The sequence below is a fragment of the Phyllostomus discolor genome, chromosome 2 (assembly GCF_004126475.2).
Source record: "Phyllostomus discolor isolate MPI-MPIP mPhyDis1 chromosome 2, mPhyDis1.pri.v3, whole genome shotgun sequence".
NCBI classification, from domain to species: Eukaryota; Metazoa; Chordata; class Mammalia; order Chiroptera; family Phyllostomidae; genus Phyllostomus; species Phyllostomus discolor.
In genome coordinates, this window is record NC_040904.2 from 102604831 (window position 1) to 102625863 (window position 21033).

At 41.6% G+C, this 21033-nt stretch overlaps 1 protein-coding gene across 1 annotated transcript in view; it reads right to left on the minus strand.

The window, feature by feature from the left end:
• HACD2 (3-hydroxyacyl-CoA dehydratase 2) overlaps positions 1 to 21033 on the minus strand; it is a 103601-nt gene that overhangs the window by 4570 nt on the left and 77998 nt on the right. The window contains exons 5-6 of the mRNA XM_028505000.2: positions 7518 to 7639; positions 3832 to 4010 (exon numbers count right to left, since the gene is read on the minus strand). Of these exons, the coding sequence (XP_028360801.1) occupies positions 3832 to 4010; positions 7518 to 7639 (301 nt within the window). The remainder of the gene's footprint in view (positions 1 to 3831; positions 4011 to 7517; positions 7640 to 21033) is intronic.

Genomic DNA, 21033 nt, shown 5'->3' on the forward strand with positions numbered 1-21033 from the left:
CCTTCCTTCCCTTCCCTTCTCAACAGCTCCAATCTCTTTTTTAGACAATAACCTCTATTTTGGGGGAGGTAATTTCCACCACTGCCAACTCTCTCTGACAGTTTCTTCCCTTTTTAATGGCTTCCAAGTTGGCAACATTTCAAATAAAGCTCCCAAAGTGTTCCAAGACATTGGTGGGTTTGTGCACAGACCCGATAAACTGCAGGGGAGGCTCTGATGCCGAGCAGGGCTGCCAACCGCTCCACTCACTATTTGCAGGCAGAAAGTCATTCACAGAAAAGGCCCAGCTTGTGCATAAAATTCAACAGTGAGAGAACTATTTTGGTTCGAGAGCTAGAAAATTTGACAAGCTCTATAATCTAAAAACTGGAAGTGAAGATATAATTAAACCATAAGGAATGCTAATTGTAATCATTTAAAAATGTGGGGCCAGTCACATTTCCATAGATGTGTTTTAGTAAAGGGAAACATTGTGGTGAAGTGCGCTAAGGACTTCCCTCTAGCTGCGTTAGACTGCAACACCCCTCACAGGCCGCGGCAGCCTCACAGCCAGGTCAGAGGGCGGGAGGGGGGACGGGACCTAGCAGCCATTCATGAGGCCCGTGGTGGCAGTGAGAGCAAGATGGCTGAGCACACCTTCACCTTCGTCCCTGTGGGCAAGGGCCTGCTGGCTGCCACAGGAGTCTGATGTCAGAACCAGAGGGCAAATGTGGTCCTTTCATTCTTTAATATCTTCCAGAGGTTTCTTAGTGACTAAGAAAAGGAAATGCATGTGTGTCAGGAGAAGGGGGTGGTCAGGAAATCGGTGTTAGATGCCATTGAGTGAGCATGTGTACTGTGTGGCCCTCATATTCAAAATGACTGAGCAAGTAGAGCAATGAATCTGCATCAAAATTTGTGTTAAGCCTGAACGTTCCTCGGTGGAAACTATTCAGATGATTCAGAAAGCTGTAACTATGGACAACTGTTGATTGGCAGCTCCATCACAACAACGTGCCAGCTCATACATCATGTCTCGTGCAGAGTTTTTTGGTGAAACATCAAATCTCTCAGGTGACTCAGCCCCACTACAACCCAGATTTGGTGCCCTGCGACTTCTGGCTTTTCCCAAAACTAAAATCACCTTTGAAAGGGGAGTGATTTTAGACTGTTGATGAGATTCAGGAAAATACGACAGGGCAGCTGATAGTAATCGGGAGAACTGTGTGAGGTCCCAAGGTGCCTGCCTACTCTGAAAGGGGCTGAGGTGTCCTTGTCCTGTGTACAAGGTTTCTTGTATCTTCTATCTTCAGTGTATGTCACATGCCTGGATACCTTCTGGACAGCCTTCCCATTTAATAAGATTAAAAGAAACTTAAGTTGTAGAAAGAAAACCAAATTTGATAAAGAAGACAACATGTCAATGGCAACCTCTCCTAATCCTGCATTTCTTGTAACACATACAAAGTTTTGGAAAGATGCAAAGGTACAGCTGGCTGGGAATGAACTGTACAAACTGCCTTCAATATTACCACCTAAACCACTGACAACATCCAGGGCAACTGGCCCAGGCCGGAAGCAACGTGAGTGCCAGCAGATACGATGATGTGTATAGCAGGAGATGCGGTCTGGGCTGCCATCTTGAGCTGGGTCGGAAGTCACAGATTTGAAGAAAATCTTTTAATCTTTATTTGAAACCAACCCTTTTTCATTGTCTACAAAAGTTAAGCTGCCTTAAAAAGGAGAAAGACTATACATTTTAACCAAGCCAAATTCTCTTAACAAAAGAAGGCTGAAAAAGGAAGGGGAAAGGAACTGAGGTAAAGAAAGCAGACTTCCTGAGAAATCTGCTTGACTCTCTAAAAGACAGTAGGCCCGGAGGTCTATGTTTTTTATTCTATCTCTTTTAAAGCCAAGAAGGAAGATCCCAGAGAACTAGGTTTGTTTTCCTTCAGGAATCCAATCACTGGGGAGGGCTGCCTGTGCCTGGCCAGGCCCCTCCTGGGTGTCCTGAGGCTGTGGGTGGCGAAGAAGACAGGGAGGCACACAGCCTCAGGTCGCCCTGGAGAGCTGCCCAGGAAGGGAGCCTTCCTCCTCAGACAGACGAGAAATCCTGCATCAGCCCTCAGGGTTCTGTCAGGGCGGCAGCATTCTGTTAGTGGTTCGATTTTATGAAACCCTCCTTGACCCTTTCCCACTTACTAAAAATGGCACCTATCTTCTATGTAATCAAGAACTTATGTTGAATTAAATCTTGTGGTGCCCAATGACTAGGATAGTGTGTTATTCCAGTGTGGCAAGACTGCAGCTAAGAACCGTTGCTCTAGAGACTTGAAGATGGAACTCGTACGGAACAGTGTTAGAAAGGTAAGAACACTGTTCAGTTAATTTTTGTTACTTAAATTTTTAGATTCTTCCATATTTATCTGTTTGGTAATCAACTACATTTTACACTTGAGAGATGACCTTTAGTCACCATGGTTGCAGCACCAGAGAGGAGGGCCTGGTAATTAATACAGAGCGGGAAATGAATTATGAAGCAGAGCTGTGTCCAAGACAAATGTTCACATGAAATCTGGATGTAGTTTTTTTTTTTAAACTTACTAATGGATTATATTTTTAATCTCTGTTTTCTCAACTTAATTTAGTATTCTTTTTAAAAAAGATTTTATTTTTTAGAGAGAAAGGACAGAAGGGAGAAAGAGAGGGAGGGAAACACTGATGTGAGAGGGAAACATTGGTCGGTTGCCCCTCACATCCCCCCCCAAATAGGGACCTGGCCCACAACCCAGGCACATGCCCTGACTGGGAATTGAACTAGCAACTTTTGGTTCACAGGCTGGCACTCAATCCACTGAGACACACCAGCCAGGGATGGATGTAGGGTTTTTCCACAATGCATGAAATACAGTTTCCCACAGCAGGACACACTCATGTTGCTCCTGACTGTGAGGATGATTCATGTGGTTAGTGCTGTCGGCTAAAGAAAAGCCCAACCCTCTTGTCTGAGTTTTACCTGAGGTGTAGGGGAGAATATAGCACCTTATAGACTGAAATAACATTCAGAGCCATAATGGCCACAGGAATAGCTAAAGGAGAAGAAACATACGTTCTTGGGTAGAAGAAGAGCCTTTTGGATATGTGGAAATCAACCACAGGATTTCAAACGGACATCAGAATTCCAGAAAGGGCCCTAGCGAACAGGCCCCATTTCCCAGAAGCCTCAGACACAGGTCTTCGGTCTGCTCTCAGGTGCACGGACAGGCACGCTGACGACCCAGCACGGCCCGTCAGCGGGGCTGCTGCAGCACCGGGCGCCACCCTGAAGAGAACACTGTGTTCTGTTCAGATGGTTCGAGTGCCTGCTTCTATACAAGAAGAGATATTGAAAAAAATAAATTAATCTGTTTTATTTTGTTATTTGTTTCCAGTCAACTACTGAGTCCTTAAAAATGAAATAACTATCTATTCTGATACAGTAAAAATTCAAAAAATTTCTTTACAATGTTTTTCCAATGCCATTAATAAGCAGTTTTTGAGAAACAGAAAATGTCAAGGTAAGGCTTTAATGGCATTTTTTTGTTTTCCACTCAATGCTTTTCCCCAGCAGACAGGTACCTACCTCAGTATTCACTGTTTCAAACCCACACACACTGAAAAGGGCTGCATTTTGGCGGCTGTAAAGAGAACAATTCATCTTTCTACAATTACTACCAGCGAACATTCCTAATAAACTAGGTTTACATTTACCTGGACATGGTGTAACAACAACCAAAGGCTTTTTTTTACCTCTAGGAATTGTAGAGCCAACTTTTAAAAGATAAATAAACATACGTACAACGGTTTACTTACTTGGAATGTAGGAGATCATTATCAGAATCAGGAATGCATAATAGTCAAAGGAGAAGTTGTACTTGTTGGGCAGGCTGATGGAGTACAGGCCCGCCTGTCTGACGAAAGGCAGAGCAGCGTATATCGTGAGCAGCTCTCCCAACACCCCCATCGGGTACAGCACGATGAAGAGTGTGTACCTGCAACAAAGCAGAGTGCTCATTACTGAACCTTGAAGCCAGCTTTGGTAGAAAGACGCACTTCCACCCTTCTAATCGGTGCTGTTCTTTTAAAAACTATCATTTATACATTTTCCTGTTTACCCACTGTTTAAGTTCAGGTTTTACAAGCCAGTTTTTGGAAGGGGCTTAAAGCAGCTATGTTTCTGAATGTTCTAAAATAAAATAAATGTGTTTGGTCAGCCTCAAAATTTGGTCTGACTCAATAAACGACTCTTCAAAACAACTCCCTAAAATCACTAGGGTGATGCCAGATATTGGTCAAGTCGGGGCACCGAGGCATGGCTTACACCGACCCTGCCTGTGGGATGGTAGTGGAGACGGCCTTTTGCAGAGAGGTGGCGGGAGGTGTTGGAGCATGTGTCTAGGAACCCCTGACGACGTACACCAAGCCTGGTCTGTGGTCAGAAGAGAATATAGCGCACTCAACGTGTGTACACTGCCACAGTCATTCAGCTGTCTGCACATGCCATGGTGATGCTAAAATACTGTCGTGTATGCGAATTTAAAAAAACATTAAAAATTCATAATAGTTTTTGGTCAATATATAATTTTTCAATTAAAAAAACTGTAATTACTATTTCATGGGAGAATCCACACAATTTCTTTCACTTTAAAAGAAATTCTTGCTTTGGCTGGTGTGGCTCAATGGATTGAGTGCTGGCCTACAAACCAGAAGGTCACCAGTTTGATTCCCAGTCAGGGCACATGCCTGGGTTTTGGACCAGGTCTCCAGTTGGGGGCGTGTGAGATGCGACTGGTCAATATATCCCTTGCACATTGGTGTTTCTCTCCCTTTCTTTCTCCCTACCTTCCTCTCTTTCTAAAAGTAAATAAAATCTTTAAAAAAAGGTAAAAGAAATTATCTATGTTTCTAAAAGAATACAGAGAGAAGTTCATCCTACGGAATGAACTTGAAATCACTTTGAAGTATAGGTATTGCTAAAGAAATCATCAGCTCAGATTTTAAAAAGCCTTTGGCTGCAGCATTATTTATAATAGTCAAGCTATGGAAACAACATAAATGTCCACTGATAGGTAAATAAAGAACATTTTATATATATCTATACAATAAAAAAGTACTCAGCCATTAGAAGACGATAAAATCTTGCCATCTGTGATGGTCGGCCCTAGAGGGTGTTATGTGAAGCATGTGTCAGACAGAGAAGGACAAGTACCGAGTGACTGCACTTGTGTGTGGAGTCTGAAAAACAGAACAACACACAGAACAAAGCAGAAACAGACTCACGGACTCAGAAAAGAAACTGATGGTTGCCAGAGGGCAGAGGAGTAGGAGGATTAGGTGAAAAGCGTGAAGGCAAATGAAACACGTAAGTCACAGGGATGTAGAGTGCAGCACAGGGAACACGTTCCATGGTATTGTAACAGTGTTGTGCAGTGACAGATAATGAATTTTATTGCGTCAATTACTTTGTAAGGTATATAAATAGTTGGAAAACTCTGTGGCACTCCTGAAACACATATATAACACAGGGTCCAGCACAAATAATGTCCTCCCCTCTTGTTTACAAAATCTTTTATTACAAAATCATAAGCATGTGATTCTGTAACATAGCGTCACACTCAAGCACACCATGTGACATTTCAGGTGAAATGTTCAAATTAAAACTATAAATTACTACACTCACATTATTGCCCTACCAACCACACTCAAGCAGGCCTTACTTCTGCCAGACCCTGTAGTGTATGTCAACTATACTTTAATAATAAAAATAAAACATCCTTGGCTGTTTGTGGCTAACAGTGAGCACTGGGCTTTCAAATCCCAGGTACAGGAACTGTGCTAAGAAATCTGTGACAATGAAAGGAGACATGTTCCCTGTCACAAGCCTCAGCCACGCTAAGGAGGAGGGTGAAAAGGAAGAATTTCCTATAGGCCACGGAAAACAAGGGACAGAAGAATCATTCTCCAAGAGTAAAATCAAGGCTTGGTCAATAAAATTTCCCTATAACCGGGATAGACAGTGTTCACAATGCCTGCCAGGGTTGGTTAGAAACTGCTATGTTTTCTCCATTCTCCCCTTTTCCTCAATAAAAATGTTTATTGCAAAAGAAGAAAGAAACAAAGAAACAAAGGAAGAAAAGAGAGTCCATATACTTGAAATGTTGCAAACAACTGGTCTGTCTTTAATTTAATCATCAAATGTATGAATTGTGCTCTGGTTGGCGTAGCTCAGCGGACTGAGCGCGGGCTACGAACCAAAGCATTGCAGGTTCGATTCCCAGTCAGGGCACATGCCTGGGTTGCAGGCCATGGCCCCCAGCGACCACACACTGATGTTTCTCTCTCCCTCTTTCTCTCTCCCTTCCCTCTGTGAAAATAAATAAATGAATTTTTTAAAAAATTTCCCTTTAAAAAATGTATGAATTGTAAAGGAACCCATTTTCCTTCTATGAAATGAGGCATTTGGGCCTCAAGGATAATTTTGCTTCTTTTGCTTTTGCAATCCTCCCCTAGTCTTTTTCTTCTTTAAAAGATTTTACTTTAATTATTTTTAGACAGAGGGGAAGGGAGGAAGAAAGACAGGAAGAGAAACATCAATGTGTGGTTGCTTTTCATGTGCCCCCAACTGGGGACCTGGCCTGCAACCCAGGCACATGTCCTGACTGGGAATTGAACCAGTGATCCTTTGGTTTGCAGGCCAGTGCTCAATCCACTGAGCCACACCAGCCAGGGCTCCCCTAGTCTTGTTCAACTCAGAAGACTGCTTATACCCTGGCTGGTGTGCCTCAATGGACTGAGTGCTGGCCTGCGAACCAAGAGGCTGTCAGTTCCATTCCCAGTCAGGGCACATGCCTGGGTTTTGAGCCAGGTCCACGGTGGGGGAGTTCATGAGAGGCAACCACACATTGATGTTTCCCTCTCTTTCTTCCTCCCTCCCCCTCTCTATAAATAAATAAATAAATAAATAACTGCTCACAATTATCTCATGGATTACTTCAGATAAAGAGATGAACTGTCAGTATTTTATCCAATTCATAATAAATATTACTATAAAAATAATCAACATAAATAAACTGATAATAAGCTAAATAGCTTATTAATGTTTGTTATTAATTAGAAATTAATTTAAGTGTCATAGCTTGTTGGCAAAATTGAGAATAGGAGAATTGGACTTGGTTCAAAAAGCCATCATAATGGCAGAAGCTCATCAATAAAATTTGATACAGACAAAAAGGTGATATTACATCAAATCTCCATTGGGATTTGAATATAACCGAAAAGAATTGATTCAATAAAAGTAACAAGTATAAAAAAATTTAAACAGTATTTTTATAATCAAAATTAAGTCGAGGTCCTTATCCTGAGAAGATTTACACACCAGATATCTACCCAACCCCTACCTCACACAATTTTATTTTGAGGAACTTAAGAGGCAGTATTTAGACAACATTTCAGTGATGGATCATTTCCAAAGTTAGTCTTCATTCCCTGTACTTCTTTACCTGGCCCATTTGATGAGGTAAGGCAGATGGTTTAAGAGACTGAATGTATAAAAGGAGTAACGGATAATTTCTGTGATTGTCCAGGCAATAACAAACAGAAGGACACTGTCTTCACTCTGTACCTAAAGGAAAAGGAAAACAAAAGCAAATACATAAAACATTTTAACAAAAAGCACTCACAGTGTGCAGCCTGGAGGCCCTCTCCCTTCCCCTGTTCAGTACAGAGCTGGGAGATCAGTGTGTGGACACAGTCCCCGGTCTCTGTCCTCAGCGGCCACAGCACAGCACAGAAAGAGCCTGCCACACAAAGGAACACACTCTGTGACAACCACTGTGGAGAGAGCCAAGTGGGAAGACAAGTGAGAAGGGACCCGGCTAACCGATGAGTGACAGGCGCAGGGCTGGAAATCTCGTGCGCTGTTAGCCATAAAAAGAAAGTAACATGACGAATGAGTATCACGGCCTCACGTGGAGACTGTGCATGTGAGCGGAGGTTAGTGGGGCCAAGAGGGGTTAGAGCAGAACGACAGAAGGGCAAACTGGTAGGAAGCTTGGGATCCACCAACAGGAATTTTAATTGGATGTGCAAGACAACTATAAACCTGAGGGAATTTCAAGGAAGGGGACTGGAATGACTGAAACACAACGGAAGATGAAGCCAGTTTGCTGGGTAGTTTAAAGTCAGGCGGGGAAGAGCAAGGCCATCTAAGCGGCAAGGCCCGTTGATTCTCTCCCACCGGTGACTTCTCCCCCCAGACAGGCCTGGGTTAACTCAAGAATTACAGAGGCTCCCATGCTGAGCACAACATGTAGCTAAAGCCAGAAGAGTTTTGGAATTCCTGACCGCCTATGAAATTGTTTTCATGCAGAAAAAACAATAAACTTTAAAAGCGTCCCTTAGGTGTTTTTGTTTGTTTGTTTGTTTTTTAAAGAGATGTTCTTACTAGATGCCTCACCCCAAATCTTGCATGAAAATCTATTATTGTGGTTTTAACTTTCAACACCTCCATCCGACCCACCCCAGCTAGGTCTACCGTGATCCTCTGTGCTTGAAAGCCAGTGATTAGAGACAACCCGGCACCGCAATTCACTGAAGTTCTCTTGTATCCAAAAAGGGCAGTCAGAGTTGGATGTGACTAAGAAATTCCACTGAGCAAATGAAACACATTTTAATTACAAGATGGACCTTACGTCTTTGCTTCTAACATCTGATACAGCAAAGGTAAGGCACTCTAACCTTACCTCTTGCTTCTTTGTATTTGCAATGTTAATAGTTTTTAGCACTTACATGCTTCCTTAGAAAGTGAACATGGAGCGATCCACCTACACAATGAAGTAAGTAGTCATTTACATACCTATTAACTAAATAGTTCTGACAAAGAATTTCATAAATGTAGAGTGACTATTCTCTAAAAATAATAAGAATTTTACAGTGTCAAGAGCAAGAGTACTTTGTGTTTTCCTGGTGCTCTCATGTTAGCCAAAGTAAAGGGAAAGCTAACACTTCTAAAGCTTCCCTGTATCAGTTTTCAGTCTGTCCCCAAACCCTTGCTTAACAACCATCTATAAAGTATAATTTCAAAGCACACTTTGATTTTTTGATGTACATTGCAATCCTCCTCATCTTAAGTAGATATGTTTTTTATAGCTATGGGGTGAAGACTTGCTTAAGGATCTTCGGATTATAATATTTTGCACTATGAATGTCTTGAAAGCTGGGAGTGTGTTTTATTCATCTTTTGATTCCCAAAAGCACTTTGTGCTTTTCACAAGTAGGAATTCATAAACGTTTGTGAAATAAATGAATTCAATCCTATTCCCTGCTTTTTGATACCTGATAGCGGTTTCTGGGTAGTCTTAGTGACCTTCAAGGAGACAGGTAACAAACAAAACCCCCCAAACCTCCCATTCCGATCCAGCCTGGAGGTTATTTGATTGACCCCCACCTCCACCCAGGTTAGTCTTAAACTAAAGTAATTTTAACAAACTCAGACCCAGGATAAGTATGAAGCAGTCTGTTCCCAGACCAGCTGCAAAGACCATGTCATAATTTTAAAAAGACTGAGGATGGGGGAAATGACCATTTTGTACAAATGGTATCTTCAGATCAATGGGAAGCAGAACACATTAAGAAGGACTTGGGTAAAGTCAGACATCAAGCTTATCTGATTTGCAGATAATCGCCCATTAACACAAAATGGGCAGAATGTAACGAATTAAAACAGTAAGATCAATGAGACCCAAACACATATTTGTACACTGACATTAATAGCAGCATTATTCACGACAGCCAAAAGGAGGAAACACTTATGTCCATCAACAGTTGAAGTAATAAACGAAATATGGTATATACATACAATGGGATATAATTCATCCCTAAAAAATAAGGTAATTCTAATGCTATGACATGGATAAACTTTGAACATATTAAGTAAAATAAGCCATTCACAAAAGGGCAAATACTGTATCATCCCACTCATGTGGTACTCAAATTCAGAGAGAAAGTAGGGGCAGAGGTTGCCAAGGGCTGGGGTGGGAGGAAACAGGGAGCAGTCGTTCGGAGGAAATGGAGTTTCAGTGTGGGAAGATGAAAAAAGTTCTGGGGATGCTTGGTGGTGATGGTTGCAGAACAGCAGAATGTACTTAACGCAACTGAACCATGGATTTAAAAATGGCTAAAATGTAAATTTTATGTTATGCATATTTTACCACAATAAAAAAATTAAAAAACCCAGCAAGATCAAATCTAACAAAGCTAAATGTAAAACAGTATGATTCAGCAACAACAAAGTGACTGCAGTACAACTTAGGAGTGTAAGAAATACAGAATTTCTGGTGAACCATAAGCTTCATATGCGCCAACAGGATGTAGGTGGTGGTTCAAATCAACCAAGCAAGCAAGCAACCAACCAGTATTTGGCTACACTAAGAATCTCATCCCAATTACTCTCTCCTAAATAGATCAGACCCCACCTAATCTATTTAGAATGAGGTCAGAGTCAGTTACAAGAACTCCTGAACTAGCAGAGGGTTAACTACAAAACACAAAAAAGGAAATCATGTACGACAGGTATAAGGACATGAGACTAATGGAAAAATTAACGGGGAGAAAAAATGCCTGGGTCACAGTAAGACAGACTATGGAACAAACCAGGTGACGAACAAAACAGGCCACCTCATGAGGCTGTGTGCTCCCAGGCGCCGGACACACTCAACTGAGATTGCTCGGGAGGAAAAGTGCTGGAGGGTGGTGGGTGAGGCTTCGGCTGCTATTCTCTGGGAAAGGGGTGCACATATGGAAGCGGCATCCAACTGGCTCTCACTCATTTCCTTACATGAGCTGATTTTTTTTCTAGTTGGAAAGAAAAATGGATAGAGACTTTAATAGTCCTTATAACTAATTTTCCTTTATCAAAGTAGGCAGGAGAGGAGAGAGTAAACAGGAAGAGTCCCTTCATCCCTTCCATTTCAAGGGTGAGCTCTCCGGGGTCCGGGCCTCATCTCCAGTGGCTGCCTCAGCCCTCAGCACAGGTCTGGACATGAGGAGTGCACTGAATCAAAGCCCCTTCACGTGAGCAATTCCTCTCCACTCCTCCCTCCCCCTTTCCCGTTCTCTTCTCTCTCTGAAAGCAGGCGTTGGGGGCATTTTCTAACAGGTGAGGAGCCTCCTTTCTGTCAAGGGTCACTGACGCAGAGAAGAGCTGACAGGTAGCCTCACTGAAGTGAAAACAAAGCCAGTTTAGTTTTGGAGAGGTTTTTTGGGGGGCAGAGAACTAGAATTATAAATACTTCAGCTCAGCTGCTTTTTGAATTAAGAACTAGAAACATGTAATTTTATTAATTTTCAAGAATAAGAGATTTAATATGTCCACATAAAGATTTGCACTCAAATGTTCATAGCAGCATTGCCTGTAACAGCCAAAAGATAAAACGACCCAAATGTCCAGCAGCTGGTGAATGGATAAGCAAAATGTATAGCCATATAGTAGAATATGGTAGAATGTGAGTCAGCAACACAAAGGAAATGCTGACACATGCTATAACACAGATGGACCTCAGAAGCATTACACTGAGTGAAAAAGGCCAAATGCAAAAGACTACCATGTTTGTATGATTTCATGTATGTAAAATATCTAGGAAAGACAAATCTAGAGACCTAATAGATGCAAGTTGCCTGGGGCTGGGAGTAGGCATGGGAATGAACTTTTGAAGGGCATGAGGGATCATAGTGTGGTGATGGAAATAGTCTAAAATTGGGTTATGGTCATGGTTATAAACTTGGAAAATTTACTAAATGCCATAAACTGAACCCTTACAATGGGTGAATTTTATAGTATATAAATTCTACCTCCAATAAGTTGTTAAATGCATATTAGTGCCTTTTAAAGGAAAAGGGGAAAAGGATTTAGCAGGTTTACAAAGGAAAAGAGGGAGACAAAAGGGCAGGTTTAGGCTAGGTTGCCAAAAATGTCTGGAAGAAGCCATATCTGGAAGATGCATATCCACGACTGTGGTGCAAACGGGCCACAGGCACAGGCAGCCCTGCCCGGCAGGAAGTCCCCTCTGCCTGGTACAATAAGCTGCATACTGGACCCTCTAGGCTAAAAGCCTGCAGGTTTCCGCCCCTGCTCTCCAGCAAAGGAGGAGGTGCTGGGTGTGGGTGGCTTGTGTACTCTAGCCAAGGGAGTTTACAAAAATATTCAAGCAGGAGAAACAAACAAGTGTAAGAGAAAAACCTTTACACACAAATAGCATCATATGTTTGACTTCAAAAGGCTTAGGGAGTGTCAGTACATGAAAAGCTGTCATTTTTATTACACTCAAAGAAAAACAGATGGTGCCACCTAAGCAAATCACTATTGTAGAAACTCTATTCTTCTTAGCGTTTTGGAACCTGCTGCTTATCACTCTGTTTATTGCAAAAAAAAAAAAAAATCCCCTGATCATGCTTTATGTGAGTATTCTTTCCTTTTCTTTTTTTTTTTTTAAAGATTTTATTTATTCATTTTTAGAGAGGGAAGGGAGGGAGAAGGAGAGAGAGAGAGAAACACCAATGTGCGGTTGCTGGGGGCCGTGGCCTGCAACCCAGACATGTGCCCTGACTGGGAATCGAACCTGCAATGCTTTGATTCGCAGCCCGCACTCAATCCACTGAGCTACGCCAGCCAGGGCTTCTTTCCTTTTCTTTTTAAAAAATTATTTTTAAAAAATCTTCCCCTGAGGATATGCTTATTGATTTTAACAAAAGAAGAAGGGGGTGAGAGAAAGAAACATTGCTTGGATGCCTCCTGTATGCACCCCAGCTGGGGACTGAACTTGCAACTTAGGAGGTGTGTGCCCTGACCAGGAACTGACCTTGCAAACTTGGTGTACAGGATGACGCTACAACCAACTGTACCACCCGGCCAGGGTTTCTTTCCTCTTCTTAATAATCCTTTCATTCATGAAGCAAAGACATTTTGATAAAATCAAAGAAGTGAGTAGTAGAGTCTGTTCTTGGCAAAACTGTGAAGGGTATGTTTACCTCAGTCTGTTCTGGCTGCCATAACAACACATACACTGGGTGGCTTAAACAACAGAAATGTTTTTTCTTAGGTTCAGAGTCTGAAGTCCAAGATCAGGTGCCAGTGTGCTTGGTTCCTGGTGAGGCCCCTCTTCCTGATCTGCAGCAGGCTGCCTTATCACTATGTTCTCACATGGATGGGAGGGAGAGAGGAAGCTCTCTAAGGTATCTCTTATAAGGGCACTAGTGCCCAGAACCTCATCTGAGCCTAACCACCTCCCACTCTGGCCAGTGTGGCTCAGTGTGTTGGAGCACTTTCTGGGAGACTGAAAGGTTGTGGGTTCTATCCCTAGTCAGAACACATGCTCTCCCTTCCCCTCTCTAAAATCAGTCAAGCCAAAAAAAAAAAAGTATAAACCTAATCACTTCCCAAAGACCCCATCTCCAAATACTAGCACATTGGGGCTCAGAGGTTTCACACATGAACTTAAGGGGACACAATTCAGTCCATGGCAACGTTTGAGAACAGGTGTCAACAAACTTTTCCTAAAAAGGACAAAAGAACATACATTTTAGGCTGTATGTCTTATGTAGTCCTTGTCACATATTCTTCTTTGTTGTTTTCACACCCTTTAAAGATGTGAAATCATTGAACGGTGCAGGCTAGATTGGACTCACAGGCCAACCCCTGTTTTAGGTCCCTCCGACCAGCCAGCTTTCCCTTCCTGTTCACTCCTGCGCACGCCATTCTTCAGGCTTCCTTCCTGGCAGGCCGCGTGTGTGTGCTGCTGGGGTGGAGGGTGGGTGTTGGGTGTGGGCAGAGCAGTGCCTCTATCATCAGCAGACACTGACCACAGGAAGTACTCCTGTGAGAACATGGGTAGGCAAGTTTTCACGTTATGTGACCCTAATATCTCAGCAATCTTTTTGTTTATGATAAAATATACATAACATAAAATTTATCACTTAACCATTTTTAAGTGTATAAATAGGTGGCATTAAGTACATTCACCATGATGTGTAACCATTACACCCCTATCCATTTTGAGAGCTTTTTTATCATCCTAAACAAAACACACTCATTAAGTAACATACCCACTTCTCCCTCCCTCTAGCCCCTGGTAACTGCTATTCTAAACTCAGTCTTTAAAAACTGGCTTATTCTAGGTCTATCTCATTTAAGTGTAATCATACAACATGTGTGTTTCGGTGTCTGGTTTACTTCATTTAGCATAATGCTTTCAAGGTTCATCCATGTTGTAGGCTGTATCAGAATTTCCTTTCTTTTAAGGCTGAATAATAACACCCCATTGTATGTAAATACCACATTTTGTTTGTCCATCCATCTCATGGGTGTTTGAGCTGCTTCTCCCTTTCGGCTGGTATGAACAGCGCTGCTATGAACATGGGTGCACAGGTATGTTTCATACCTATTTTCAAGAAGTGGAATTCCTAGATCATATGGTGATCCTATGTTTAACTTTTTGAGCAACTGCCACACTCTTTTCCACAGTGGCCGCACCATTTTCCATTCCTGCCGACAGTAACAAGGGTTCCAATCTCTTCACACCTTCACTACAACTTATTTTTCTTTCGGCTGGACTGCAGCCATCTCACGAGTATAAAGTGGTGCTGTGGTCTGGATACGCACTCTCCCAGTGGTTAGTGATGTTGAGCACATTTTCATGTTCCTACTGGTCATCTGCATATCTTCTTTTGAGAAATGTCCATGCAAGTCCTTTGCCTAATTTTAAGCATTAAAAAATAATCTCTTTTTAATAATTATAGTGACAACGGCAGTAAAAATAATACCTAATAGTTACCGAACTCTTACTATACGCTAAGGACTTAATTTGCTTCAATGAACTCACATTTTACAGATGAGAAAAGAGAGCTTACGGAAGTTTGAACTGAAGTTGCGTCCTGACACTGAATAGTTCTAATTTTTCTTCTTGGTCTTTAGGTCTTAAACACACATGTGTACACATGTACCCACACCCCCCCCCCCCACCTTGCTTATGGAGAGAACATGTCTCTTGTGAAGTCAAGAAACCTTCGAACCAACCTGTATACAAGAGCCTGGAGAACAGATAAGGTAAATGCAATCACTGTCTGGTATCAGGAAAGACGTTAGTTCTTAAAAAAAAGTGACCCACTGCTGAAGAGGGATCACTAAATAGAATTTGGGATACCAGAATGACCGAGTGGAACTCGCTCACTGAAAAGGACTGAGTAAAGTATAAAGATTACATACGGGCCATTGCTGTCCAGAGTCATGTTTATAGTATGTCCATGAAATGACTTTCGGTTGTTAATTGACTGACCCAAGATAGAATCCAACACAAGAACTTAGAACAAGTGCTAATGAATTGCCTAAAGTTAGTGTGAATCTTTTTCCTTGAGCCCTGCTTTGCCAATAGTCTTCACTGTTTTTTTTTTTCCCAGTCCTGTTTTATGTCATGGGTTTAACTTATTGTCAAGACCTCTAAAAATCTATCTCAAAGTTTGTTTCTGTTTTCTGTCTCTGCTATGCAGAACCCAAAATACAAAATAAATGATATCAAACTATACTACAAGGCCACTGTCATCAAAACAGTCTAGTACTGGCATAAGAACAGATACAAAGATCAATGGAACAGAATAGAGAGCCCAGAAATAAACCTATGTCTTTATGGTCAATCAATATTTGACAAAAGGGCAGAAGCTTAAAACGCAGTAAAAACAGCCTCTTCAACAAATGGTCCTGGGAGAACTGGACTAATATATGCAAAAACTGAAGCTAGACCATCATCTTATACCATACACCACAATAAACTCAAAATGAATAAAAGACTTAAATATAAGTTGGGACACCATAAACGTCCTAGAGGAAAAACATAGGCAGTAAAATTTCAGATATCCCACATAGCAATATTTTTGCTGATATATCTCCTAGGGCAAGGGAAATAAAGGAAAAATAAACAAATGGGACTACATCAAATTAAAAAGCTTCTGCATGGCTAAAGAAAACATCAGCAAAATTAAAAGGAAACCAACCTTATGGGAGAACATATTTGCCAATGATACATTGGACAGGGTTTTGATCTCCAAAATATACAAAGAATTCATACGACTCAACACCAGGAAGACAAATGATCCAATTAAAAAATGGGCAAAGACTGGGGGGTGAGCTGGGATGGGAGTAAAAGGCAGAAAACTGTACTTGAACAACTAAAATTTTAAAAAATGGTAAAAAAAAATGGGCAAAGGACCTGAATAGATCCTTCTCCAAGGAGGACATACAGATGGCCCATAGATATGAAAAAATGCTCAGCATCACTAGTCATCAGAGAGATGCAAATTAAAACCACAATGAGATATCACCTCATACCTCTCAGAATGGCCATCATTAATAAATCTACAAATAACAAGTGTTGGCAAGAATGTGGAGAAAAGGGAACCCCAGTGCACTGTTGGTGGGAATGGAGACTGGTGCAGCCACTGTGAAAAATAGTATGGAATTTCCTCAAAAAATTAAAAGTAGAACTGCCTTATGGCCCAGCAACTCCACTGCTGGGAATATACCCTAAGAATCCCAAAACACTAATTCAAAAGAACCTACGCACCCCTGAGTTCCTAGCAGTGCTATTTACAATAACCAAATGTTGGAAACAGTCTAAGTGCCCACCAAGAGATGAATGGATTAAAAAACTGGTACATTTACACAATGTGATACTACACAGAAGAAAAAAAAAAAGAAGGAACTCCTACCCTTTGCAACAGCATGGATAGAACTGGAGACTATTATGTTAAGAGAAATAAGCCAGTCATTGAAAGACAAATACCATATGATTTCACTTATAAGAGGAATCTAATGAACAAAATAAACTAACAAGCAACATAGAACCACAGGCATGGGAATGTGGAACAGACTGAAAGTGACTGGGGGAAGGGGATAATGGTGGAAGGAAGGGGAAGGTAATAGACAAAGAACATGCATGAATGACCCATGGACACAGACAATGGTGTGGGGATGGACTGTGGGAGTAGGGGGTGGGTGGGATAGAGGAGGGCAAAGGGGGAAAAATTGGGACAACCATAATAGAAAAAGAATTTTAAAAAAACAAAAGAAAAAAATGAGAACAGACTCATAAACCAAAGATTTTAAAAAATTAGAAAAAAAAAAAGAAAGAATACCTCCCAAGGCAAGCCTTTGGTTTTCCAGAGAAGCGATCATCCCAAACATCTCAAATATGTCTTTGGGTGGGTGTTAAGATTCTCCAAAGTGTCTCTTTCCCTTCCCCTCATGGAGGAGTCAGCATGGCAGCTGGAAGCTCAAGGTGATGAGGAAGGTTGGGGAGCATGTGGGCCTGTGGGCCCGCAGGCCAAAGATGTGGCAATGTGAGGGAAGGCCTGGGGGCTACCCTCAGGTGAGAACCAGAGGCCTAGCAACTGAGGATGAGGAGGCGAGCAACACAGAGGTGATGGGTAGAAGGGATGACTGGTGTGGTGGGGAAATCAGTTATGTGGAGGAAGTAAGTAAATGAACAAATAAACCAATATATTGTTAAGAAATGGACTTCTCACTGTTGGAGAAGATCTCTACAAAATGGAAGGGAGAATGCCAAGGTACAGGATGGTAACTGGAGGACTGATATAAACTCAAGATTATTTATATACACACAGGTCTATGAATACTTTTAGATATAATGTGTATGAGTACATATGTATGTATAATATGTGTGTGTATATGTATCTATATACATATACGTATATACTAGCTTTCTCTATTGAGAGAACAAGCAATAATATTTCAGTAGCAAGGAGCACCTCAACTGCGCATACACTGGTTTTTGGATACCGTCCTCAACTATGAGAAACCAGGCTCCTTGGCAAAATGGCTGATCCCAGGGCTGGAGCAGGGAAAGTACAAGATGAGTCTAGAAATCTTTTTTGTTGGAAAGTAAGCAAATGCTCAACAAATGATGGAGACAAGCCAAAAGGACAAGGAAAGAGGCCTCCCACCGGCCAAATCACAAACAATTTCAGCATCAAAGTGAATCACAACCCACTGGACTATATAAAATTAACGAGTCCAAGTTGCTGTAAATAAAGTAAACAAATGGGGAAGGGGAAAGCTATTCTTTATGGCAGGATACCAACTGATACATGTAAAAGAAATGACGGAAATAGAGAATCACCATGTGGTAACCATCAGAGGTGGCTCATGCAGGCAGGAGTCATTCCCACCAAATACAAATCAACAAAAAGAGGAAAACAGTGACTGAGGGTGGAGAAAGCTGGCCAACACAGCTAGGAGCAGGTAGGCAGGGCCAACATCACCAGGGGTTGGTGGGTGGTCATGGCACTGCCACCTTGCATGTTGCCCTGAGAGGGGCGCAACGCCATTTCTGTGGTATTCCTGTCAGGAGGGCATGGCTTCACCTAGTCAGGAGGGAATGCTGGGCGGATCTAGGGTGAGGATCACTCGACAGAAATTAAGGCCTTTGCTCTTTACAACTGTCAAGGATGTGAGAGACACAGCGAGGCTACGAAGCTCTTCCAGAAGGATGGGTCTGAAGAGACCTGCCACCCAAATGTGACACATCTGTGGCAGGAATACCACTGTACCAGTTGCTCCTTTCCCCTAGTGCTCACATAATACCTGGAGTATAGAATATACTAAGTAAATACTTGCTATTCTGGAAAGAAAAAAAAAGACTGTTTGGCTAGTTGGTAAAACCTGAATGGAGACTGTTGTATCAACCCTGGCCTCCTGCCTGGAGCAGAGTGTGGGCAACACGTACAGGAGTGTTCCATGTTCTGGGTGACAGGACATCAGGCACAGCTTGCTCTCAAGGTTCAGAATGAGACGAATGACAATCGGTGTATCAATGCAGCAGAGCAGGCCACGGGACATGCAGTGACATGCCAACAGTGGGGGAACCTGAGTGATGGGAATATGAGAGTTTTTTGTACTGTTCTGGCGACTTTTCTGTCAATTGGAACTTTTCTCAAAAAACCATTTAGACACTAAGCACCCACTCTGTAGGCAAATACAACCATCATCTTGTTTCTAGATGCACTGTTTTTGATATGGCGTCTCCAAATCTCTTGGAGAGCCATGCTATATAGCCTCAAAACAGACATTAGAACATCTATAACAATACACATAAATGAGAGCACATGAAGAGAGGGTAACTTGAGAAAGAGTAACAGATTTAATGCTGACCCTCAATTTGTATCAACGTTACTATTATCTCAGTAAATAGTACCCTGAGGGAAGGTCTATAAAAGTGCTTTGAAGAGGGGTTAGCTTAGTTACAAGGCAAAATCAAATTTTTAATAAATGCTTTAGATTAGGGTAATAATGATTAAGATAATAATAAATCCCCTTAGCTGGGCTAATTATTCCTTAGGTATGATGAAGGTAATTATGTATAAATTTTCACCTTAAGAATGATAAAGGTAATTATGTATAAATTTCACCTGTTAACTGTAAAACTATTTTAATAAGTACAAAAAACATTCATTTCTATGTGAAAAGTCAATATCTGTTTTAAACCTTGGGATATAGAAAATAATTCAAAACACCCTAATTTGTCACTAACATATTTTTGGAAAGATTAGGTTACATCATAGCTAATATGTAGCTCCCACTGACTAAGCACTTACTAAGTGCCAGACACTGTCCTAAGTGCTTTATATGTATTAATTCATTGAGTCCCCAAGACCCCTCGTGAGGGGAAACTGGAACCATTCCTGAGGAACTGCAGCAGGCTAGTGAAGACCCTCAACTGGGACAGCAGAGGTGTGACGTGTGGTCCCTGCACCATCCTTCCTCTGCTTTATCAGATATCCCACCGTATGGTACTGCTGTCTGTTTTTCTCCTGCGCTATGCTGGAGCCCCGTGAGGGCAATACCCATGAACTTCCTTTTTCTTGTATCCTAGTGCTTGGCACAATACCCAGAGCATAGATGATACTGAATCGATATTTGCTGAGTGAATGAGAATGAATCAATGGATAGATGACCCATCCACAGTCCGAGCCATAGCTGGAACAGCCTTGGGTAGGGAGGGCGGCCCCCCAGTCAGAGCGAGGTCCAGGACCTCAGAGCTGATGTCCACTGTGCATTCAGTTGAGGGCTTGGGCTGGAGTGCAGGACAATTCTGACCACAATCCTGGCCCTTCCTGTAATTTTATTAAGCTTTTTGAACAAAAATGTAACTCATTTAGTTCTCAAGAGATTTCATCTCTGATAAGAAAGAAATTGAAATGTAACAAATATTGACATGTGGTAGTTTTTTAAAAAAAGGGTGTTTGGATCAGTATTAGTCTTTTCCACATGACAATTCATGATTAATATTTATTAAAATCCATGATAGGGTACATGGAAAACAAACCAAAAAATACTATTCCTTTTTTATTGGAAAATGTGAGTTACATATTTTTAAGGAGAGAAAAATATGCATCTACATAGATTTTTAAAAAATCTACAGTGACAAAGAAAACTGGCTTAAAAATTCTATTACAACACAGTAACTGTGGACTATTTTTTGATCTAGTTAAATGTTTTGGCCTACCAAAACAACTCTTGGTCCTGAAATCAACTTTCTTGAACATGCAATCAGAAAAATGTATAAGCGTGCAATCCACAAACAATGCCCGATCAATTCTGCATTTACAACAAAGTCAGACATGCAGATCTGAAGCTAAACTGTTAATCCAGCTTTAATGTATCCAGCCCATTTCCTGAAAAACAAGATGTAAGGGTGGAAGGTTCCTCAATAAGTCTAGCTAGTTACTGCAATTCACCTCTCCTCTGGTTAGTGAGACCTCCGGTCTGCACGTTCTGAGGCAAGGGACTTACTCTCTCTGACTCTCAGCTTCCTCCACAGACTCAGAGAAGCATGGCTATTGTAGACTTAGGAAGACATAGCAAGAGCTTAGCAAAGTGCTAGCCATTTAATAAATGGCAGTTATTCCATGAAAAGAAAAATTCGATTCAACAAATATTAAGTTCCTACTATG